Here is a 25,754-nt window from a genome sequence, read left to right as displayed (position 1 = left end):
CCGAAGCCTTCCCCAGTCCCTGCTGATACGTCTTTTGTCTGACCTCAGTGGTGTGACGCATGCTCATGTTGCTGTGTATCAAAAGCAGCTGGTTTTGAGGGAACTCTTTTATATCATTTACCATTTAATTAATTATTCTAGCTGTGATTTTTACATTCACAGTGGTTAAATTGTGTTAGTGTGATCAGTGTATGTCTGCAAAGGGGAACAAATCTCTTTCATTCCTCATTTTGAAAGGTTTCTCTTTTTGGGCTTTTCAGTTAATGTCTTAATCAGCAGCGTCTCTCAGCACCCAGAGACTGAGCAGCAGTGACATTTTTGTTCTTCTCATTTTCATTTTTATTCCAACTCTTTGTTTGCTGAAGAAACAGAACAGGATGATTGTTTTAGGATGTTGGCAGCATGGGTTCCTTGGGCTGGTCGATACACATCTTGCCGAAAGTGCTTGTGCCAGGTACGCCGCTGCGTCAGAAGTGAACACAGAAATTTTGAAGGGCACAAAAAGTTGATGATGTTTGCTTTTTGAGTTCCACTTCACTAATATTGAGCAGCAGTGTGTGCGCTCAACTGCACAGAGGAGGAAAGGGAAGATGAGCCGGTGCTTTTGTGTAGCCAGCCTATCTGGACTGCTTGTGATTGCCTATAAAATTCCATTTTGTTCAGTCAACAAGTTTTACGCGGTCTCTTCTTTCTTTCCAACTGCTGCCTTTGAGATAAGTCTGGAATAGCAAAGAAAGGAAAAATATTATTTTTGCCTTTGAATGCTGAGGCTTTATACAGGTATAGACAGATCATAACAGCTTTACGTTCTTGTAATAATGGTATTTTATCTTTATTTATTTATGTTACAGTGAGACTGACAAAAATATTTAAAGGATTGTGGGACAACGTGTTTTCCATTTCCCTGCTTCAGAAAGAGATCATTGAAATAACTTTTCTTTGATTTGGCTTGATGATATTCCAATTTACGTGTAATATTAAGCTATACTTGCATTTAAAAAAATCAAATAATCTCTAAAAACAAAGAATACTGACCCAGAATCTTTTTGGTTGATTTCTGGGATTTTTTTTTTTTTTTTTTTTTTTTTTGCAGTGAGCCTTGGACCAGTATTGCCCCTATAAAAGTAATTTGGTGTGAGTTCGGATCTTTCATTTCAGTCGTACTTCATACGGTGTGGGAAGTGGAATAATAAAGAACATAGAGAACATAATCTGAAAAGGTCGCAGGGCCACTGTCATGCAAGTTGTGAGTGTTTCATGTTCCTTAAGATTTCGAATTTACACCAGGAGGTTTAGTGCAGTAATCCTCAGATAACAGAAAGGTGGGTTTAGGTTTTTTGTTTGTTTTTGTTGTTGTTGTTGTTTTTTATGGAATACATAAATCACAGGCATTAGAGAAGATCATGAAGGACTCGCATAACTCATTAGAAAATTATCACAATCTTTATACGTGAAATTATTCCCAGTCTGTTGCATATGGACAGGATTGTGCACTTCATAATCAATTAATGAAAGTGGCTGCTGTGTGTGATTTCACTGCTGTGTATTATTTCACTGAAAGTGTGTTTGATCTAAGACAAGAAGCAATTCAGTGTAAATAGTCTAGAAATCCAGTGATGGCCGTTTTCTGTGTTTTCAACATTGCTTTTCACAGCAAATGTTTATTTGCAAATCTCTTAAGTGAGATATGCAAAACCCTCAACCTCCATCAGAATGATGCTCCAGTGATTTTTATCTTATTAACTGTTTCTAAAAGCTCAAATTATTCCTGGAATACATCATCTGGAAGAATTAAAGCAATTCCTTCTAATAAGCAGACTGCCATTTTCTTCAACACGTATCGGAGCTCTGTGTACAAAATAGCAGCTCCTTTGATATTGTATTCCTTAATCCACTAGGATGCATTTTCTTCTACAAAATAAAGAAAAGAGGATGGTTTAAAGTTATCTTCGTTTTTATAAGTTCATATCTATGACCTTATCTACCTGAAATTTGAAATTCCAGTTTTTACTCTTTTTGTTTTCTGTAGAATTTTGGTTTAAAAAAATAGATTTCTAAATCTTGCAAAGCTTCCCGTATTTCTTTGTAAGCTGCCTCAAATTGAAGTCTCTGCTCTCATGTCTTAACTATTTTTGGTGTTCCACCCCAGCTAGAATTAAACCAGACCAGGTATGTGTATGCATTAACATGTTTTGGATTCTGCATTAAAAATCCCATTTGCTGGAATTCCAAGAGTTTCGTATTCATCTGCGTAGGGCCAGAGCTTGTGACAGGTATCACGTCACCGAACTTATTCCCTCGAGTTTCACGTGCCCCGTATCTGTAACTTACTGCTGGGAAGTCAGATGCAAAAAAAAAAAATATTTGCAGTAATTTAGAAAAAAAGCCTCACTTATACAGTGCATTGCTTATTAAGAGTATCTTCTACAATGTAACAGAGTCTGTTTTATAAAAATGCGTAACAAAGATCAAATACATTTTCATGTAGCATGTCAGAAATATTTGAAATCTGGAGTGGATCTGGAAATCAGAGAGTGTGTCTCTGAATATGCATCTGTTTTGAAAGACGTCTTCCAAATTCTAATCTTATACATTATCAAACCTACTTCCGATGTCCTGCTGTATTTATGACAGTAGTTTTCTTCCCAACCTTATCAGAGAGAGGGCATCTTGTCTCTCGTCGTGCCATTAGGAAAAAAAATTGTCTGCTGCTTGAAGAATTACTATATGTGTGACTCTGCTCTTTACTTTGCCATTTTTAAAATGAGGAAAATTATGCTTCTGGAAAAGTGACACTAACGGAAGTTCATTATTGTTTTTATAAAACAGAACTGTGCTTGAAAACTTCTCCACTGCAGGCACTGTTAGCAGAAGCAGACCTGTATAAACTCATTTAATCATAAGTTTATGGAAGATATGATTTCAGATACTATGTTCTGAGTTTTCTTTTTTTCTTTCCCCCACCTTGCCCCAAGGGGGAAAACAATCTCTTATTCAATAATTCATGAATAATAGAAAATAAAATAGAAAATATGCAAAGTGTCAGGAAACATGTTTGAGAAACAGCGTGTGTTAAGATTAAAATAAACTTTAAAACGGAAGGTGAGAATGCATCAGTACGATACAGTTGGTAGAAGACAATCAGAAACTGATTTATCTTAAGTGAAGACACCTTGCAGGATTAAGTTTTGACATCCTTAACACCAGTGTAACACCCGCTCATTCATGTTCTTCTGTCTTTTGGAAATATTCCGGGCTCGCCTGTCATTTAAAAGGCTCGGATCTCCCCGGAGCCCTTTGTGTTCTTAACTTTCCCCTTGCGTATAAAACCTGTGGAGAACATGGGGTTTATTTCTTCTTGTGTTCGTTATTTTACCTTCTAAACTTTAACTATCCTTAGTTACAACAGCAATAAAGCATTGCAGTAACGTGGGGTGCGGCACAGGCTGCGTAATCCCCGCGGATCCCCGATCCGCGCTGTGTCCTTGCCACGCTTGGCGCCGGGTACAGCGGGAGCAGACAAACTCCGTCTCTGCCTCATGCTTCTGCTCTGAGCATATTTCTGATCGGAGTGGGGACGAGGTAACAGATGCACCAGAGGTAATGCTTGTATTAAGTACTTAAGTTTTAAAGCCATTCCAATATCTGGGCTGAGGAATCTTTGTCTAGACAATAATGAGAGCACATCTCCTGAGTGGGCCCATTACTTGTCCCTGGGTATGTAAAAAAACCTCCAAACCCAAACAAAACAAACAAACAAACAAACACAAAACAAAACACAAAACAAACAAACAAACAAACAAAATTCTTCCAGAAATAGAATTAACTATTCTCTTGACAGCAAACCCTATTATGGCAGCTAAATATGTGATATCAAGGTAAGATTTTTTTCCGGCAACTTTAGAAGGGATTCCTGAGATAGAGTGAAGATGGGGTTGGTATAACGTATGAGGATTAGGGGAAATGAGATGGGACTTTGTGGACATCTTAGGGATAGCACTTTCCTATTGGAACAGGTAAATAAGTATTTTCCTATTTTTTTTCTTGATGGAAGGCTGATGTGCTTAGTTGTCCAAGGGAAGGGAAGAAGCTGCAGAGAGGCAGACAAACACCAGTTTATTTTGGTTAACAAGAGTGCAATACACCTTTAAAGAGATTTTACTATAATAATATTGAGATTTCAGACTCGTATCTTGACCACATGTAAAGTAACAAGTGCCAGGAGTATTTCATTACATATGTCTAATCTTGTAAGAAGACTCATATACTTTTTTCACAAGTTGTGCGGATGTAGCCTGCTAACATTCTTGACGTAAGCGGGGCGATGGATCTCCCTTGCCTTGACCCGCCTTAGAATGCATGGAGCTCCTCTCGCCTGTACTTACCCTCGGTGACTCCTGCGTGCGTTGCCCTGCTCCTCTCTATTGTACAAGTTACACTGTTTGCATTCAGTCTGAATTCTGTGCCATAGGTTAGGATACCTGCTGAATAATTTACTCAGAGACTTGATAAGGAAAAAAAAGTTATTTCTGAGCATACTTCTTTATCTCTTGAGGGATTATTTATGGTACAAGTACTTGATCTGGTCATACTCTTGCCACCTGAAGAACGCTCTGAGTTTATATTTTGCTTCATATACTAAGAACTACAATATGCACTATAAAAATCAAACATACTTTCTAAGACAAATAGTCACAGCTGGGGATAAGGAATATAGATAGGATGACATCAAATGAGAAGAGCTGATGATCCAACAAGGCTTCTGTAGATCATGTTGTCTCTGATGTCAGGAGAATTGCAGATTAGTCTTGCTGCTCTTTATAAGTAAGCCTATTTATCAACTTTCTGGAAAAATCTAATTTAAGGTGGCACATTTTCCTTAGTTCTGCCACACTTCAAAGCTTAAAGTACAGGGGTTTGTCAGCCATTCTCTCCTGGCTATAATCGGCGTGCGAGGTTCCCATGCAGGCCTTTCTCCACCAGCCAGGTCTGGGCTACTCCTGGCTGGCCCCGATAATGTAATTTTAGTTTGCTTGATTAGTAAAGTAAAAAAACGAGGAAGCCTTAGCTTTTAACAACTTTATCCCATTCAGATGTAATGTTCAGAGAGAAAGCTATTTAAATTGCAAATGTTAAATTGCAAAAGTATAACTTAGTCACAGCATAGAGAAAGAAGATGACAAGCCCTAGGAAAAAACCCAGTTGGACAAGGTGGATACTGGTGGAGGCTATGCTGTTTTTCCTGAATAACCTACAGAAAGAGAAACTATTTTTATGAAGGGATATAACAAGAAATGCGACTTGTAAAAACTCCTGAGAAAATATGCAGGAATATAAAAATGCATGGTTTTGCTACCATGTACTACATTTTTAACATGATGCTTTATAACCGAGTCACAAAACGGATTTGTGTACATTTATATTCATTCTTTAAAAGCTAAGTAGAGCTCAGGCAACTAAAACAAGCTGTTTGATATGATGTTCTTTTTTTTTTTTTTTCCCCATTTCACTTGATGTAAGAATACCTTAGCATATAATGTCACTTTAGTTTTATATATGTAAATACTTTCAAGTCAGAACATGTAGTGTGAGCATATTTTATCAGCTATTACTGCTAAGATTTTTACATATACGAACTAAAAAAAAGTTCTGTGTTTATCAAATTTTAAAGTAATTTTTCTCCTTTAGGATTCTCTGATTTTTTTGGGAAGGCCTCCGTTCTTATATCAGAAAGAATTTAGCTATGCGTTCATTAAGAATTTTTTATAATTTCTGAAATTTGGGAAACTCGTTTAAGTACGTTAGCAATGATGTGCAAGATAGAACAGAAGTGTGACACAGTATCTGACTGTTATTTAAATGTAATAAAATCAGTTGAACGACCAAGTCTTCAATAGCATATTCTCATAGATAGGCTTTTTCTTAGGCTTTCCAAAAAGCTGATATTCTTACAGAGAGCTTTAGGATAAACCCATATAATTCCTCTGTGTGACATTTTGAAATGACCAGACCTGTGAATATCACACCTGACGGCTTTTAAGTCAAAAGCTTTCATGTGCAGGAAATAAAGGTTCAATTAAAAAGAGAGAGAAGAGGGAGGTCATTTGACATTGCTACATTGCATTCTAAACCAGGTACAGAAAAGGAAAATGAGAGCAAATTCAGTAGGCTGCTAACTCAAAGCTGAACAGACTTAAATGTTTGTATTGCCTGTTCAAAAGAATGATAGATCACAATTTTGGTATGACATTATTGTATCAGCTCTCACAACTTTGTGGTCTCAGTCCCTTGATTTTTGAAATTTTGCTGTTGGCAGTTACCAAGTGCTTGGTTTTATTCTCCAGCAACAGAGAATCAACTTTGTCATCATTTAGAGTCTGAAATCTATAAATTTCCTCTACTGTAATTTTAGCTGTGAAGATGCCGTGTGAGATTACAAGCACTGACAGCAGGTGGAAAGAATTTCTGCACCTTAGTGCACTGACTTTGCTTTGTGCTTTTCCAGGTGAACTGTACTTGATTCACTATTAGAAGTATATCTATGCACTGGTAAGATTAGTGAGCATTTTAATGTTTAATACTACATACAGTATCTGACATTTCACAGGGGATTCAGAGCAAATCTTTTCTCCTTGCATAAAACCTATAGGATACATTTACCTTAAAATTGCCCTTGAAATAGATCCTTTTTCTAGTGATATTTGGAATAATTTCCCCCAAATGACATCTCCTTTCTTTTAAGATGCTTGATCACTGAATCTTGAAATACAGGTTTGGGTTTTGCTTATGGTTGAATTTCTTTACAGAACCACTAAGAAAAAGAATTTGCCACGTGAAGATTCACCATGTATCTCTGGATTTGCTAGCTGTATAAAAAGCATTGTTCTTCTATGGATGACCTCCTTGTACAGAATGATAGTTTTATCCTTCTCTACATCATTATGTTTGCTGTACAAAAATCCTGCTGTGCTACATCATAATAACATGTAATCTTCTTGCTCAGTTTAGTGGAGATTTAAGGAGCCGCTGTTCATGGAAGCAGTTTTCTAAAGTCTGATCTATAATTTACCAGAATCAACCAGGCAAAAGAGCAAGAGGCTTTAGAAGAGGCATACAGCCCTTAAAACTCTTAAATGAAGATTAGTTTAAAGTTTACAATCCGGTACAGAACCATCTGGCAAATCTCATGTCAGGCTTTGTTGAACCTCTGAGCTTTCCCAGCGTGCTGTAATCGTTCGGCCCCCACCCCACACCCTGCCTTTATCTTCCATCCCCGTGCCTCCTGCCAAAAGAAGGATACGTTGGAACAAAAGAAGGAAAAAAGTAAGCGAAGGGGTGATTTTTCCACGGAAATAGTAGAACAACTGTAAACGGTGGAGGCTGAGAGTGTGCAGCACCTCTGGAAATCCTGCCCTTCTAATTGCTGTCTGGCTGGATATGCACTGGGTGATTTATTGCGTCTTTGAAGAGGTAATTGCAAGATAAAAGCTGCCTGTTGGCAGAACCATTAGAGACTTGCTGGGTTAAATTGTGGCTTTGGAGGCCAAGGAATCACTGGGAGGACATATAGCAACATCACAAAGCATTCTGATACTTGTAAAAATGGAACCGCACTTGTTACAGCCGAAACAGCGTGGAAGTTGTGTCGGGGTGATCCCAGGTCGCTGTTCCGCGCGGAAAGCTGATAGCTCCCATCATTCCGAAATCACATTTCAGGGCTCTAGATGGTGGTTTCCTTGCCAATACCTTCACAAAGGGCTTAAATTGTCTTTCTGTTCCTTGGCAAGGAGAGAGCTAATGTGTTTCTCAAAGCAAAACCCCTCCCATATGAATTCCTACTCACGTCTTGATTTCAGCTGTCTTACGGCTTTCCCATACACTCCTGTGTCATACAGATTTATTTTCGGATTTATATAAAGCTTGGAAACACGGAACAAAATAATTGTTCTAGCAGTCTATTGCATAAAGTTGTACTTTCTTCACTGAAACGAACCCTTCTGCTCACCTTTCACATGAAGGCTGTTAGGAGGCTGAAGGAGAGGACTGCAGGAATCCAATTACCTGAAATCAACTTACGGGCAAGGAGGCAGCGTTAATGGAGATAATCTCCTGCTCAGGCTTACGGCGCTTCTTTGCCTCAGTGCAATAATAAAGATGTTCTCCCTGGACAGTGAAATTAGTATACATGATTTCCTGATTATAATGTCAGACAGAAAAATAATAAGTCTGCGGTTCTTGTCTAAAATACAGCTTTTGGCCATATGCTTTAAACGTAACTAGAAAAGACAAAAGCTGCCCCAAACAAACATGTGCGATCCCAGGCTTCGATAATGTAACAGAGCTAATAGACTACTTACAAAATGTCTTTTGCTGTTTGTTTCCTAAATCTCACTTCAAGCCATACAGGATTTCAGGTTGAAAGACAATTTTGTAAAGCACTTTTTTTTTTTTTTTTTTCCCTCCTCTCCTGTAAAGCACAGGAGTGGAACACTTTGAGTCAGACAATCTTAATGCTGCCGTAGCAATTTTGTAAGGCACCAGAGAAAAAGGCATCGTATTATCTTTGAATTTCAGTCTGCTCTTGCTCCTCGCAGCAATCAATAACCATTAGAATTATTGGTGGTAGTATCCATCTAGATAATTTTAGGGCTTTTCCATGAATCAAAATACATAAAGGAAAATTGTCATGTTGTAACTTTTTCTTTTCTTTTTATTTCTAATAAATCGAGATTTGTTTTGAAGAAAAGCAAAAAACTGTCAATAGGGAAGTGAGATGAAAAGGAGATGACACCGAGATGAACAGATCCATTAGTCAGTATTGGAATAAAAAGTTTGAGGCCCAGAACAAATTCACTTTGCAGCCAGGAAAAGTGATAGGCATTGAAAAATTAGTCATATCCTTGGGTCAAGTTACTAGAAATTTTTATGATTATTTTAAAACCCCAGCTCACGAAGTAGAGGCCAACCAATTGACTGTCATTTAACTTCTTTTGAGCAAAAAGGGAAGGACTTTCCCACAATTTCAGAGGATATGTTTTGTATTGAGCTGGCTGCCTGGCAGCTCAGGAGTCGTACGGCGGGCTCTGCGGTGGGAGCACAGCTTGAGCTGGGTTCGGCAGAAGCGGGAAGTGGGCAGCTGCCCGCAGATCTTTGCCCTACAGCTGGACGTGGCAGCTTCCTCTGGTTCTCATGCGATGCGCTGCGGAGAGGGAGAGGCGAAAGGGAGAGCTCGGCTGGTGTCTGTGGGACCGGGCCACAGGGAAAGGGCATCCCTCTTCCTCAGTCACCTGCATCCCACCTCCCCGGCCTACACAGGAGCCTCGCAGGGCAGGATGCGAGACGAAGCGGCCTGGACTGCTACGCAGGGCAGAGAGAGGATGGGGCTGAGCCTGCTGGAGAAAATAGGTTGAGCAAATTAGCAATGTCTTGTTACAGATCAGCCTAACCTGCACAGACACCAGGAGCCAAGTGGTTTTGGGGGGACAGTGCCATCAGATGGGAGATCTCCTATGCACCAGCGATTGTTGTAAAATAATTTTGAACTAGCTCTGGTGCACAAGAGATTTCCCCCTCATATTTCAGAGTAGAGATCACCAGTGTGGCATCTTAAAGATAAAAATGAGATCTGACTTAAAATGATTACTTTCATAACCTTTAAAATCTATTTTACAATTTCTTTTCTCTGGTAGATTTTGGAAGCTTGGATATTACCTGTCAAGCTGTCATAAGTAATTACATGTTTGTTAACTTACTGCTCCTAATAAACAACAGGAAATATTCATGATGAATTTCATTTTTCCCTAAAAAAAAAATTAATAATGACTTTGATTAAATATTAAAGGTTTCTTTTGTTGTTACAACTAGAGAGAAAATTCCAAATATCAGCAAAATGTTTTGTGCACAATTGTTTTACTACCTGGCCATTATGCTGGACTGTATTGATTGCTGACATAATTGATCAGGATAATTTGTAGGTGGTCAGGTGGAAGACTGATGTGACTGGCTGTATGATGAGTCAGCAAAGAAAAACTTCTTTCCTACTGTCTCACTGCAAATACCAGAAAATTGGGCTTTCTTTGGATAGACAGGATTGCCCGGCCACCAGTACCTTATGTGGCTTCCTGGGGGATTTTTTGCCTTCCCTGGTGCCTGTACCAGGGCAGTGATATGCAGTGTCAGGTAATGATGGAGAGCAAAATTAGTCTCCCTCAGCTCCGGCGGAGTGGGGGATCTCAGAAGGTGTTGGGTGAATGGCAGGAACTGAATCCATTGTCTGGATACACCCGGTGCTTGTGGAATGGTAGCTGGCTGTAGAAGAAGTGACAGGTGGTTCGTAAAACATGAAAAGAACCTAATTTATTCCAGAAGTCAAGCCTGCCTGCTAGAGAAATTGTAATCTGTGCGCCTACAAGAGCTAAGGGAGCTTTAATGGCACTGCTGAAACCATAATGTGTTATCCAGGTTGAAATCATTCCATCTTTATCTCATTATGAGTACAATTTTCTTCTATGTGTGAAACTTCAGTGTCAAATTGAGGAAGTAGGGGAACATAAACAAAAGACTGTAGGCATATTCTGTTGTTTCTTTAGAGGAACTGTAGAAGCTGCGGAAGGCTGTGGGAAGATGCTCCAAGCAAAATGGGGGGAATAAAGGCTTCCAAAAACTTCCTACTTTCAGTAAGAGCTTCTTTATCTGCGCTGGAAGAAAGAAGCTCCCGGGAGGATTGTCTATCAGTACCGCATTCTTTTCTAAAAAAGAGAAAAGAGAACTTGTGAATAAGTGCTGCTTGTGGGATCCATTAAGAGCGTGTGTATATCTCGGCGAGCGGTGAGTAGGGAGCTTGTACACTGGGAGCACAATTGCTATAGTAACAAGTAGCTTGAACAGCTATTTGCACACGTTGAGTTTTGCGGCACGCTGAGTTGGAAGCGGCGGCAGACGTGCCGCTGGTTGGTGCTCCAGGTGCTGGTTCCGTGTAAGCCACCAGTGCAGTCACAGCTCTCGTGTAGGATGTTTTCCCACACTGAAAAGTGGCAATGCAAAACTTCTGGATTCTCCATGGCAAACCAGATCTGTGCCACGCATTAGGGCCTTTAGTTTCTAGAGCTCAATTCCTTTAGTTCTGAGACGGCACGGTAAAAATGGAATGTGAGCTGGAAAGGAGATGTGTGCTGTGTGGGGAAATCCGGGAGGCGCTGAAAGCAGTTACTGCTTGCTTTTGTCTTTCTTCCATTTTCTCCAGGATGCAGGCTGCTGACTGACTCATAGTTGCCCCAGGATCTGCTCGATTTTCGCTCTTGCTGTGTTTGGTTACTGCTTTCTGACGCTTCTCTACGGAGGGGTGAAAGGGTCTCTTTGGGTGCTGGCAAGTGGAAACAGTGGGAAGTAAATGAAGAGCACAAGGTGCTAGGCTATAAGAAATTCAGCATTAAGAGGTGTTTGAGCCTTCATTAAGTCTTGTCTAAGATTTAAAGTATTGTTTTCAAGTGTTACTCAAGCGTTTTGAGTACTGTCTCACCTAAATGTACTTTTGCATCCCTTTTCTTCATGTGCTCATACACTTGCTTGTTTCTTTCTGCTCAAAAATAGAACTGAGTGGACAAATGTTGTATTAAAAACTGATGTGAAATTCTAAGGAAAACTATTCCTCAAGAAATAGAGTGATTTTTTTTTTTTTTTTTAAATGTCAGTTCCTGGCAGGTTATCCCATATGGAATTATTATGGTATCTTGGCACCACAATTGATATGTTTAATAATTTTCATTATGTGTTTGGGTCCCTTTTGATGCTTGATTATTACATTTAAAGAAAGATTATAAGGTAGAATACATTTGCTTTTGAACATACGAAAAATACAACCTTCCCTTTCTAGATGCATTCATCTTAACTCTGTTTAGCATTCACTAAATCTGTGGTTATTTCTTTTTTCCTTTGAAATGCACTTATTGTTCTATTTCAAGAATGAATCATGTTCTGTTGCTACCCCAAAATACAACAAAAATGGGAAAAATGATTGCCTGTAATCTATTATTACAGGCAATCCAACCTGCCAAAACAAAATTGCTGTTTAATAAGGTGTTTTTTTTGAAATGAGCCCTGTGAATGCTCCATGCTAACTGAAGTTGCCCACAAATTCTGTATTTAAAGAAATGTTTCCTTTTAAGTGGCCATACTTTACTATAGAAGACAGACAATCCAATAGCATCTCTCTTCCTCTCTTTGTCAGCCCTCGCAGTCTCCATGGGTATTTAGATCACTCCGACGTGAGACCTGGATGAGATGCTATTTATGTTACATATTGTCAAAAGCCTTCTCCAAAGGGTAGCACAGCAGAGATGATGTATTTCAGGAGGAGGAAAGTCCTGGCACTATTTAAATAGTGTATTTCAGCAGAGGACCTTTTTTTTTGTGAACGTCATTGTTCCTGTTTTATGTCAGAAAGAATTTAGGGAGAAAGAAAATGAGAGACTTGTCTCTATTTCTGCAGAAACATGTAAAGTTCCTTCCCTGGGAAATTCATGTGGAAAAAAAACAAAAGGAGCCAAATCCTATTCAGTGCTCAGTCCCAGTGCTCAAAAATCTTACGTATTTATTATTGAAGCAGAACAATTAACACGTTAACAAGTAATTGCAGAATGTTTTGGTGATATTAAAAAAAAAAGGAAGTATGAAGGGTCAGCAAGTCTATTTATTTGGAGACCGCTTTAATCTATCTGATTTTATGGACTTCTGGTTTGGGTTGGTTGATCTTGAAATATTCCAAGGTATTGGAAAGTCGAGGAGACAAGAAGCTGTTAACTGCTTGGTCTTCTGGCTCCAGCTCCAAAGAGCACTAAGGAATGGCTACGGCTCTCATCTGAAAGCACGGCTCCCCTGCTCGCATAATGGAGACTTTTAAAAAGTTTTCCATAATATTTCTCTTAATTTGCCTATTTAAGTTAGTTCCACTGCAGTCTATGTCCTTCTTTCAGGGTGTCCATTGAACGTAGCACAGCCTGGTGAGGAAACAGCAGAGAAACTGGAGTTGAGTTCCCTGCTGAACCTTACTCTGTTGGCAAATAATTTCCTATTTTTGTCTGAGTGTTTTCACCTGTACACGTAGATGAAGGTTTGTACCCCACACCTTGAAAGTTAAAGCAACTCTATAAATAATAAGTTACCTAATTGCAAAAATAAGAACTACAGTCTACTCCAAATTTATGCAGTTGTGATATGTTACCATTATTTTGTATGAATTTGGTAGCTGACTGTTATATTCCCTCAAGGGAAATTAATGCTGAATGCTGCCACAGTGGTTGAACGTGTAACTGATGCATACTTTTCTCTCCTAAAAGCACACAAAAGAAATGGGAAGACCACAAACTCCTTTGAAAGAAACGACCCTGGAGCCTTGGACTCAGCCACAGGTAGGCTGGAACAACTTTTCTGACAATGGGTTTTCTGTAAGCCATAATTGAATTAATCTTGGGCTCTGAAGAACGCTGCAAGAGGTAGCTCTGTGGTTCTTGGCATCATATGTCAAAATGATTCGTTTGGTGTTTGGCTGCCCAGACTATTGGTAGTGTCCTTTTAGTTGAAGTCTCAGTTTTTTTTTTCCTAAGGGAGAAACGCCAGGACTATTTTGCTTTCAGTTTGTGTTCCTTACCTGCCTAAAAAACCTTGCAGAACTTTACAGAATGAAACTGCTGTCTGAACGGTGTGTCAATAAACTGCGAGCATCTCCTGGTGTCAAAATGAAGTTTGTAGAAGTTTGTTAATGTTCTGGTTTTGTTAGTGAGGGGGGGCCTAAGATCAACCTTTTGCATCATAAAGATTTAACCAAAAGTGAAGCAATACTTAATCATGCAAAACCAGATAAAGCAATGGGGATATTAGTATGCAGTCTTCCTTAACACAAAGTGGTTTTGGAGGTGTTGGCTTCGCAGTTGTGTACTTACTGGAGCAAATCGGTTATTATAAATTTCTTACATGCAGGAGCTCAGAGCCATTTTTGCTCTTTATTCCCTGGGTATCGGTGTACTGTACTGCACACTGCAGTATGTGGCTTCGGATGTGATGGGAGGGAAGGAATGAGCCAGTTCATAGCGGAGGTGAAACTGGATGTTGTTGGTCCAAGGACAAGGATTGGGGCTGTACAAGAGAAGGGGCTGGAGTGGGATGGAGATGAAGTAGGGTGTGAGGAAGACCAGCCTGGAGAATCAGGTTACTTCTGCAAATTCCCAGAGGAATATTTCTGCTTTTTATGAACGGGGGGGTCATTTTTCCTTTAGCATTTTCCTGACAGAAACACCCCCCTGTGCTTTGCAGGGTTCACCCGTTGCTGAAGGCAGCAGTGAGTCTGTAGCTGCAATACCCAAGTTGAAAGTTTTGTGGCAAAGATCGAGAGAACCAGGCAGAGGCAGCAACCCCTGATCTGTAATTACGCTGTGACCGTAGTCTGAGTAGGCTCTGCCTCGTCTTTTCAGGCTGTAAGCACTTTGCCCAAACAAATATTCTCCTATTTAGTCTTTTGTTTTACAAACTACTTATATGAAATCCTAGAGCTTAGGCTTGTTCCTCCAAAAGCATATGGCAAACACAGCACACGGTTGTAGAAGTAGAAATGAAAAAATACCCACTTCTCTGTTACTGCTACCTTTGTTCATGCTTGAGTGCATGTTTTTTATTAGTTGCAATGCTAGCTGTGCAGGCTTTCATGGCAAAATCTATACAGCTGATTAAAATATAGTAGCTCTTAAAGGGTAAATTCTCCACTGTAGTCACAGATACGTAGTATTTATGTTTGTGCACCCCTGCATACAAAAAGAAGATAGGTACCTGTAAACATGCAAGCCATGTATTGTAGGGAAGTCCCTCAACGGTTGCTCTCCAGAAGATTGGCCTCCAAACGCCTCTGTCCGGGCAGCTGCTAATCGCAACAGTGCAGCGCGCATTGATCAGCGTCTGCAATCGATGATGTTTGTGTGCAGGACCACGGGAGCTTGCTACGGTCCATAGACACCAATAGAGCGTAACTCCTTATGTGCAGGAACAAAACTGTTAAGGAGAGTGTTTCTTCCCGGTAGTTCCTGCTAAACAGCTAATGAATCGTTATGGGAGGGCTAACGGGCTCCTGTTCCCTACAGCACGTGTTGCGGAGGGAGCAGGCAGGTTGGTGTAGTTCAGCCCCGATCAGGACCAGACTACGCAGTCTCTCTCTCACTCCCGCCCACCCTCCAGTGGGACAGAAGGGAGAATTGGTAAACAAAACAAAACAAAAAAACAAAACAGCAAAAAAACATAGGTTGAAATTGAACAAAAAGTAAGTTTAAAAGCAATAACAGAAGAGCAATGGAGTACAAATACAGTATAATGGCTTACAACAAATCTCCACACCCAGTTTCTTCCAAATAGCAAGAGGCTCCCCTCAACACCCTCCTCACTGATACACTGAGCACGATGTCAGATGAGATGGAATAGCCCTTTGGCTAATTTGGGTAAATTAACCCCAGCTGTTAGCTAATTAGTTATTATCCCAGCTGGGTGCCCCAGCCATAGGGGCCACCAGCTGCAGTTCTCTGCCCAGCTCAGGTGAATATTAACTCTATCCTAGCCAGAACCAGGACACAGGTGAAGAGCTTGGAGTTAGGGCTGGGCTTCACTTTGTTGGCACAGAAGAGGGAATTTGGGCTTCCTTGAGAGGAGGAGATGAAGCAGCTTGATGCTGCGGTCATGGTTTAGGGGGGCTCTGGTGAAGGAACGTGGGTGACAGAGGTGAGGTTTTGTAACCACTTTGCTGCGGTTTGTGTGGCTGTTACCAGCAATATTCCATTGTCCTGTCCCTGTGCTGGTGAGAATTATTGTTCTTCCTGAGTGTACAAGCCATCGCTGTGTTATCGGATCGCTTCCAAAAGCTGTATTTGCTACTGCTTAACTTAGTAACTACCCAGAATAAAATGTGTGAAATGTTTTTGCCATTCCTATTAATTATTGGGAAAAAAAACCCCTGCTTTTTAAAACATACAAAGAAGCTAACACAATGTCGTGGTTTTGTTAGTGAGGGGGGCCCTAAGGTGGCAGCTTCTGTAGGAAACTGCTAGAAGTCGCTCCCCTTTGTTCAGTGGACTCGGCCGGGCCTAGGGCAGACCCGCTGCTGGCCAAGGCCGAGCCGATTGGTAGCAGAATGTCCCGTGATAACACCTCTGCGATAATGTATTTAAGAAGGGGAAAACAGGAAAAAAAAAGAGAGAGAAGAGAAGATGTGAAGAAGCTGAGCGGGGGCAGAGGCGCAGAGGGGGAGGCACAGGCCTCATGGGCCTTGCAGGCCTCACCCTCTGGCCTCTCGCCAGGCAGCCAACTGGGCCTGACTCAGTCCAGCCCGGCTGCAAGAAGTGGAGAGGAGATGAGAAGTGAATAAGATGTAAAAAAAGATCCTGAGAGACATCTACCAGCCTGTTGTGAGGAACGGCTGCAGACGCCAAGGTCAGTGAAGAAGGAGGGGGAGGAGTAATGCGGCTCCTGGCCAAGAATCCCCTGCAGCCTGTGGTGACAACCATGGTGGAGCAGGTTGTCCCCCTGCAGCCCATGGAGGTCCAAGGAGGAGCAGAGATCCACTTGGAGCCCGTGAAGGACCCCGTACCGGGGGAGGTGGATGCCTGAAGGCAGCTGTGGCCCGTGGAGGGCCCGCTGGGACAGCTGTTCTAGAGGGACTGCACCCCGTGGAAGAGATGACCCACGCCGGAGCAGTTCCACGAAGGACTGTGGCCCATGGGAGGGACCCCACGATGGAGCAGAGGAGGAATGTGAGGAGTTCTTCCCCTGACCATGAAGCAGCGGCGTGAAACAACGTATGATGAACTGACCGCAACCCCCATTCCCTCTTCCCCCCTGTGCCGCTCGGGAGGGGAAGGTAGTAGAGATAATGTTAAGCTTGGGAAGAGGGAGGGGTGGGGGGAGGTTATCTTGTTCTCTGTCTCATTATCCTGCTGTTCGTAGTAATAAATGAATATTTTTCCCCAAGTCGAGTCTGTTTTGCCCGTGATGGTAACTTTGGGGATTTCTCCCTGTCCTTATCTCAAACCTCGAGCCATTTTTCCTTATGTTTTCTCTCCCTGTTCTTTTGGAAGGTGGGGGGAGTGAGAGAGAGACTGCGTAGTCTGGTCCTGATCCGGGCTGAACTATGACACACAAATAGGCTTTTTTATTTCGTGGAGAGAAGAAATGTAATCAACAAAATAAAAAAAAAAAAAAAACAACTCCTGGAACCATTATTGTAGTAGAAAATTAAATTAGTTGTTAATTCTTTCATGGATGTAATTCTGGCCCCTGCAAATCCCTCCTTAGATATTTTGTATAAAGTGAGTAAAAATTCATGGCATGGATAAAAGCTTTGTCTATTTTATGAGCAACAGGCAAATGATCCAAATGGTGCTCATAAAGCAAATGGTTCTCAACTCTAAAAGGAGAAATATATTTAAAAGCCTCTAGAATGAACCATGAGTAAAACCAAGTCCTATTTACAAAAACGTGTAGCTTACATCGAAGTTTCTTAGTGTGTCCTCTGCCCCCGCAAAGGGAGAGGCTGACTACTTTTGTCTACTTAATCATTTTTGATTGCATTTTCTTGGGCTACTTAGTGCCGCTGAATGTTGAGAGCTGCTATGGGACGCGTTCTATCAGCCAAGAGAGCACATGCAGGCGCTGAGAGCGCAGTTCAGCGTGCAGGGCCAGGCGGTCAGTGAAGCAGAAAGCTCCACATCTGGCCTCTGACACCGGGGGGGAGAAGCCGGTACCTATTAGCGGCCGGGCAATTGCACACAGAGGTTGTAGTTGGGAGAAACAAGAAACCGTGGGGTTTTTTTGTGCGGAGGCAGGGAAGGATCTATGTTCGTGTACCCTCATGGCCCTCGTTTGGCTTATTTGTTCAAGGTTTCATCGTAGAAGCAGGCAGGTAGCTGAAAATTTTGAAACGGAACTGTTCAGTTAGACAAAAAAACAAGAACTTCAGCACTTTGTCAGGCTCATTTCTTATTCTGTGGTGGGGGTTTTGGTTTTGGTTTCACGCTTTTTTTTGGTGGCTTTTTGGCTGTGATTTAATAAGTTCTTAGAGCAATACGACATTGCCAACGTGGGAATTCTTTTTCATGGCCATGCCTCTTAACTTGCAGTTTTCTGTATCTTTATCTGTGAGCTCAATGAATGGAAACTAATGTCACTGCCTGGAAAATAAAGTGTGAGAGACTCCTTCCGATAAATTCAGGACAAGACCTCCGCAGATAAGGAACATGTGTGGTAGAAGTTGCCCAAATAGACTTGTCATTGGTTTACAGGCTTTATTTAAATGCTAGATACCATATATTCCTGTGGTTATGTGTTTTGCTGCTTTGCCTGATTAAACATTTAGCTGATAAATCCTGTCAAGGCTGTTCAGAGCTGCTGCGGTTAAGATTACGTATTTACAGCCTCTATTTTTTTATGGTCAGTGTGAAATAGGATAATTTAAAATCAAACTAATCTGTGATTGTTTAAATTTTTGAAGTTGCTGATACTTTTTGAAAAATCTGAATTATGTATGGTAACGGCATGAAATAATATTGATTGCAATTATTTTGGTTCTGAAAAAAAATTGCTTTCTTCTTTCAAATTAGTAGGAGGATAAATCTAGAAAGAGAGAATAAAGATGTGCTAAAATAAGGAAAAGAACAATGATTAAAGTTCTATAGCTTAAAACTGCATTAGTGGCAAGTAACGAGGTCAAACAGCACAGCAGATACAGCAAAACTCCCACTCTTCAGTTTCAGAGCATTTCTGGCGTACAGCTTTTTTTTATGACTCTTACATCTTTATCTATTCTATATCTGTGTGAAATACTGCAGATAAGTGATTCCTAGAGGTGTTCGACATGATAAAATGTGAGAAGGTGGTGTCACAAGTGCTGTAGCTTTTAATTTGTTTATTAATTGTAATATCGCCAGGTGCCCTTACTCACTTAAGGTAATGGCTAAAAAGCCAGGGTACAGTTGCATTAATTTTCCTGGCCCAAATGTAGCATAATTACTTTAATGAACACATTAATTTATCCCCTTTCTCATGCTCTTCCTCCCTCACAGTCCGCATTGTCACTGGAAACCCAAACAGCGATGACCCTGAAGGTTTGTAGCTCTCCTCGAAGTTCTCTGTGAGGGTTGAATATCCAAGGATTGGGATTTGTCAGGCTTAGGTGATGCACGTCATGTGTGTCTTACAAATGAGCAACACCTCGCACCAACATGCCTTCGTTACCGCCTGGTGTAACTGTGGTGCGTTGCTCCAGTGCTGAGTGTGAGCGTGACAAGATATGGACCAAGTGCAACCATTTTTCTCTCAAAAGCAGAAGAGGACAATAATTTGTTTCCCCTTTTGCATCTATAGTTTTATTTTCTTTTTGTTTGTGTGCAGAGCTCAGTCATTTTTTTTCTTCTTTTTTTTTTCTTTCTTTTTTTTTTTTAAGTAGAATTAGTCTTTGTGGAAAGGCAAAACCACTCAGACTGAAATCTAATTACAAATGATAGAGTGTAGTATTTTTCTGCTCAATCTTAAAGAATCACTTTATAATCTTGGAACAGTGGATAACAACATCACTAATCCAATATTTTAGCAGTAAATACGTTTGATGATGGGAATTGCTACACTAATCTTATATCCCTCCACAGTATAGTTAAGAAATCCACAGGGGGTTTTACTAATCAGTTCTTGTAAAGTAAATCAAGTCATGTAATTCTCCTTCCCTCTAAATGCCCAGCAACTGCAGGCAGAACAATATGCAGTACTTATCATTCTTTTCATCAGTTTTGTACCCAAATCTGCAGCCATGCTTTCAGTATGCAAGGAGAGACTTCTGGAGAGACGAGTCTCCAAGCCCCCTCCTGCACGTGGTTGAGGAGTCGCCACCAAGAAATATAATCTGGCTACGTTGGCTAGCACACTTCTAGCACGTATGGTTTAAGCTATGTAATTTAGACCCCAGTTTTACTGACCAGTGAGATACATTACAATATGGCTTGTGTTTTTATCTTATTTTAAAAGACTGTCAAAAGTAAATTAGTTTTGTTTTTTAAATTATAAACAGGGTGTTTTACATTAGGAAGAAATATTCACAGCCATGGTTAAATATTTGAAGAGAAGCAACTAATAAGAATTCTGTGCATATTTTTTTCTCACAGTTCATGGGAACTGAATTATTTTTCATTAAGTCCTGGTGTGCTGTGTTTACTTAGCTCACAGCTTCAGCCTTTAGGTTTCAAAATCAGTGAAAGTCTGAATGAAAGTGAAGCTTTATTTCTGACTTGGTGTCTTCAGCTTAGATACAAACCAGTCACCTGAATAGACTTAAGCAGTCTAGTTATACCCTGGTTATAGTGTTTAGAATCTATGTCCTGAAAATATTCCTGTTTTAATTGGTGCCTTGATAAATTTACATGTGCCTCGAGTATATTTCTTGTTTAATGGAACTTCAATTGCAATCTAATTAGTTCTAACAGAAAAGACTTAGTAAATTTAAAATAATAAAAAGAAAAATCCAGATAGAAGATGTGGGGATTCTAAAGGCAATGTGAATTGCCTACATAAGTATCTGAACTGTTTTTAAACACTTCAATCTTAAAACAAGATTTCTTTTGTCTCTTAAAAAGAAGGCCTTGCCAGCTAGAAGCTGACTGGAAGCAGACAGTTGTTTTGGTCTGATCTGAGTACCAGCAGGAGTAAAATAGTATTTTATGAAGACACTTAGGAGGAAAACACACTAATTTTTGCACTTGGAAAATAATTATAGTGGATACCCTCATAAACATTTAATCTTCCCAGCAGCAGCTAGTGTAGTACCTGGCTGCCAAAAGGTACAAACCTGGCGTCTCACAGATAGCGACGGTATTTAGTTTGAGCTGTGTTCCTAGGTTGTAATCTGTAAGGAATTCCTGACGTTCTCTACTAATAACATATCCAGAAATCAGGATACAGTTCTGGAAAGTACCTTCTCAGAAAGGCAATTTATTAATTGGAAATGGGCATTAACCATTTCCTGTCTAGCGATGGTTGTCCCTGATTGTTCTATTTCACACAGAATAGAGGAATACCAGTATGCCACGTATAAACCCGTATGTCAGCATGTGTTTTGGCTGTGGTAGGCCACTGGTAAACTGTAAGTTTAAGTAGTGAAGTGTAATGATAAGATGTTTGCAAATAAAAACTGTAATTATAATCTAAATAAAGATTTATTCTGCAGTGGAGCGGGGTTGCTTAGATAACCTGGCCAACAGGAAAAACTCTATTAATCTATTAAGAGTTTGCTACATTTATATATGTAAGTATGTGTTTTTTCAAGATCAAGTTTTGCCATAGCATATGAGCAGTGGAAGTTAGTAGCTGATGTAGCTCGAAAGTCACTCAGAAAAAATAAGAAAGCAAGCAGGATATCACAGTTGTGAGCACTGAATTTACTATTGATTTCAGCAGGGGAGACCATTACAAAGGCAGAAAAAAATCCCATTTCATTTAAGTTTATCTGTCTGTTTTTCAGACCAGCTCATGATTCTATGATTAAAAACTCTCGGTCTGAGCTAAGCTGCAGTTCTCTTACAAGTTAATTAAAATAAATGAGAACTCTACAGACAGTTTTCATACTGTTTCCTCAGGATATTTTCAGGCGTTTAGCTATACAGAAGCAGAAAGCCAGTTGCTTTGGGGGTTGTATCTCTGAGGACAAGCGCCTGCATGTTCGTCTCTGTCAGATTGTTCCATGTATCTTCAGAATCCAAATGTCAAAGCTGCTGAGTGGAAAATTGGGGGATAGTAAGGGCTTCAGGTCCTTACTACCTTGAAATATTTAAATCTTTTCTAAGTTATTCACTGAGACTTTGAAGAACGTATTTTCATTTTTTGTCCACCACGACAGTGATGTTGTCTGCCTAATTTCTTTGACTCACACTGTTAAATCTTTTCCTTCCTCGTACTTCTGACATCTTGGAGCTGTTATTACAGACTTGAACAGCGGTGTAAGTGGAGAAAGAATTGGTAGCAGGAGTGGGGGGCTCTGCTGTAGAGCATCACCTGGAAATTCAGCCCAGTGTGCAGGAAAACAGGTAACCCCAGAAAGCATCTTGTCGGTGTGCAGCGTACTGGAGCTACAGGAGGGAGCCGTGCTGCTCAAGGCAGGCAGATGATTTATTCTCCATTGCCATACACTGAGTTAGAGAAGATTGGGTACTCAGTAGTGAAATATCCAGTGACATTGTTTAAAAAGGGCAGGGAGACAGCTACTCCTTCATCTTGTGAGATGCGGGAGGCCCTGTCGGTGTCTAAGTAAATCACCAGGAACCTGCTTTCAGAAAATGTAGATGAGATCTTTGAGGTGCTCAGTTATCTGTCGGGATGCTCAGATCGGCTTTCCTCCCTGCTCTATTTCTTCTGCCATCACCCCCCGTTCGGTGACGTCCCCATTATTTAGGAGAAAGCGAGGAGTAACAAAATCATTAAGTTGCATTGGACTGTAACTTACGTGCTCTGAGCTGTGCCCAACATGCATAAATCTTTAAACAGAAAACATAAACGAGGCGTGATTCATCAAGGTGTCCATTTTTCCAGTGTCCGGCTCGCTGTCGGTCGCGGAGCAGTGAGCTATAATGGAAGGCGGGAGCTGGGCACGGGAACAGATCCATCCTCACTGCTGCGGCTGGCGAATGTGTTTATGCATCTCAGAATAAAAGGAGTGATCTGAAAAGCTTTTGGAACACATAATAAAAGCTTTTTGGTGTTGTGTTTTGTCGTAGTTCAGCCCCGATCGGACCAGACTACGCAGTCTCTCTCTCACTCACTCTCTCACTCCCCCCACACCTTAAACATGGTATCAGCTTTAGCATGGACCTTTGTGCATACAGTGGGTGTATGAGGGAAAGCTTTTGGAAGCTTTTTGGAGGCTTTCTACTGTCTGTTAAGCTTTTTGAAAACTTGTAACCAGTTTTTTGTTGTTGGTAGTGTTTTTGTTTGGTGGTGGTGTGGTGGCTGGTTTTGGGTTTTTTTTTGGTTGGCTGCTATAAACTCATACAATCTTTAATAAGAACATTATCCCTTCTCTCCTGATGAATGAACAACACAAATTTTATTTTCCTGGATAGCAAACACAGGCACTGCCATGAAGTCTTGTGTCCTGGTTCTGGCTGGGACAGAGTTCATTTTCACCTGAGCTGGGAGAGGAGCTGGAGCTGGTGGCCCCTGTGGCTGGGGACACAGCTGGGACAGGTGACTCATTACCAACAGCTGGGACAGGTTACCCAAATTAGCCCAGGGGCTGGTCCACACCCTGTGACCCCATGCTCAGTATATCAGTGAGGAGGGTGCTGAGGGGCAGGTTTTGCTACTCAGGAGGGGGCTGAGCATCAGGATCTACCATGAGGTATTGCACCAGAAATTGTGTGCTTAAGTATTTTCTGTTATTGGGTTTTGTTTTCTTCTGTTGTTCTTGTAAACATTTTTTTCTCAACCCACCAGTTTTGCCACCTTTTCTCCCTGTCTCACTGGAGAGTGGGGGGAGTGAGCTGTGTAGCTTGGCTCTGAGCAGGGCTGAACTGCAGCATCTTGTCCCTAGGAATAACAGAGGTAGGCACTAGATGTGTATGTGAGCTCTTCACCTGGAGATTGCCCACGCTGACCACGATTCTGAAATGCTGAATGTTTTCCTATTGATCACAGTGGAAGACTGAAACCTGGTGTCAGCTTTCAGGTAAGAGGGACAAATTATTCCGGAATGCTGCTAGGGCCCCCAGTGCACGCTGACACAAGGCATAGTTCATATGTCTTTGGTGTTGAAAATAGTTTTTGACTGAGTTTAGCTAACTGAAATGAGGCAGTCACCAGTACGTTAAGTTGTACGGTTATTGCTGTGTGTCTGTGGTGGAGACGGTGGCTCTGGGTTGCTGTTGCCAGGTCAGTTGCCGTCTCAGTGAGTTTCTCTGCTATTATATCAGTTGTTTTTCTTGAAGGGTATTTTATAGACTGATGAATTTTTTGGCTGCAAATTCTAGCATATAAAGCACTTACGTTCCAACTTGGTGCCACGGTGGCTATACAGCAATAGGTACTGCACATCCATTCAAAGCCTAAATGAGATCAGCACCACTGTTCTCTCCATCTCTCCATCTGCCTTGGAGAAAGAATCCCATAAATAAGAAGGCATGTAAGGGAACACTATCACATTATATTCAGCATTTACAGTGTGTGTATTAATTACTGCAAGGCAATAGACGCCCATGCGGAGCGGGCAGGCTCTGCTGAGGGTGCCTGCGTTGGGCTCTCCTCACCCGGAGCAGCGCTGGCTGGAGACGGACCCGTCTCGCTCCCCGGGCTCTGCCTGGTGGGCTCGCTGGCAAGCAGAGCTGCGTGGTGCTGCTTGTTAAGATTATATTGGTTTTCTTTGTCTGAAAGGGATTGCAAAATAGGGAGGGGGTAAAAAAAAACAAACAAAACAAAAACAAACCAAGACAAAAAAAAAGGATTTGTAGAGGTTTTGCCTATTCTGATAGCTTTTGGTGGCAGATTCTGATGCTGAGCTGGGAGGGTCAGAGTCCAGCCTGGCCGCATGGCTCCCTTGCATGTGCTCCCTGATCTGCATCCAAGTGTCTGTGCAATGTGCAAGTGTGTCTTCTCATAATTAGTTCCGCAAATAAGACCACCTTCCAGATCTCTTCCTTCTGTGTCGCGTATTCTCGCATCTCATATTCTTGCACCGCAGGAGCAGTCGCTGATTTTTATGCCGTACAATTCCAAGCCATTTCTGTCCATCTGACTGAGCCTGCTTCTTGTCCTCCAGCACAAGTTTTTGCAAGAACTGGAGACGCGTTACAGGAGGTCTCAAAAAGATGGTGGCCTGCAATCAGTTGCCACTGAAATGGCGTATCCAGGCTGCAGTCTGCCTGCTTGTAGCTGAGGGACACAGGTGAACAACACAGTGTATGTGCCGACTCTGAAGATGCTTAAAATAGACTTTTATAATACAGCATTTGTCATCTTCTAGAAGTGAAAATATATTTGTTTGGCAACTAACTCTGCTTTGGTGATGGAAGGTAGTTTTCTGGTATATATCATTCTTCCTATGTATGAACTTCTTAATTTGGAAGGGCCCTATGACATTCTTCCATGCTATTAAAAATACAGATTTTACAAGCTGGTTCTAATTGCTTTGTTTATTTATGAAGTTAAATTAGGGAAAACGCCATTAGAAACAAATGCCAGGTTCCAGATAGTAGATGTTGGTGCTGCAGACGGAGACCATAGTTTGGAAAACAATGACCAAAACTTTACATTTTGACTTTGTTTTGAAATGCCTCTGTGCTTTCCCAAGGAGAGTAAAACTATTTGTTGTGCCTTATGCTGTTTTTCTCACTCTGACAGTTATTAGAAGCAGCTCAGACCCAGAAAGGAGTGAGTGTTGCAAATACTGTGACAATGGTTGGTGTTTGTAGTGGAATTCATCATTCCTGGAAAGATGCATATTGTACTGCTTTGTTTTTAAATCCCATAAATTTTCACCGGTAGCACGGTACTTAGTAACGTGATGAATTTCACTCTATGGCTGCAATATGGATGGTGTAAACCATGAACCAAGGGAGAAATTGCACTTTATTTGTCATATCCTCTCTGTGCTACTGTTCTCCCACAGGATTTTATTCTAAATTCCTCTTCACTTTCAGGCAAAGACTCACCTTAAATAGTCAATTTGCCACTGCTTGTGGGAAGTTCCTCTCCCG

The 25,754-nt window shown here is 41.1% G+C and overlaps 1 protein-coding gene across 1 annotated transcript in view; it reads left to right on the top strand.

Moving 5' to 3' along the window:
- Window positions 1–25,754, top strand: part of PCDH11X (protocadherin 11 X-linked) — a 495,288-nt gene that overhangs the window by 223,207 nt on the left and 246,327 nt on the right. The window contains exon 5 of the mRNA XM_086756657.1: window positions 13,335–13,406. Coding sequence (XP_086612783.1) covers window positions 13,335–13,406 — 72 coding nt within the window. The remainder of the gene's footprint in view (window positions 1–13,334; window positions 13,407–25,754) is intronic.

The sequence above is a fragment of the Chlamydotis macqueenii genome, chromosome 11 (genome assembly GCF_036417535.1).
Source record: "Chlamydotis macqueenii isolate bChlMac1 chromosome 11, bChlMac1.mat, whole genome shotgun sequence".
Taxonomy (NCBI): Eukaryota; Metazoa; Chordata; class Aves; order Otidiformes; family Otididae; genus Chlamydotis; species Chlamydotis macqueenii.
This window is presented reverse-complemented; position numbering and strand designations above follow the sequence as displayed.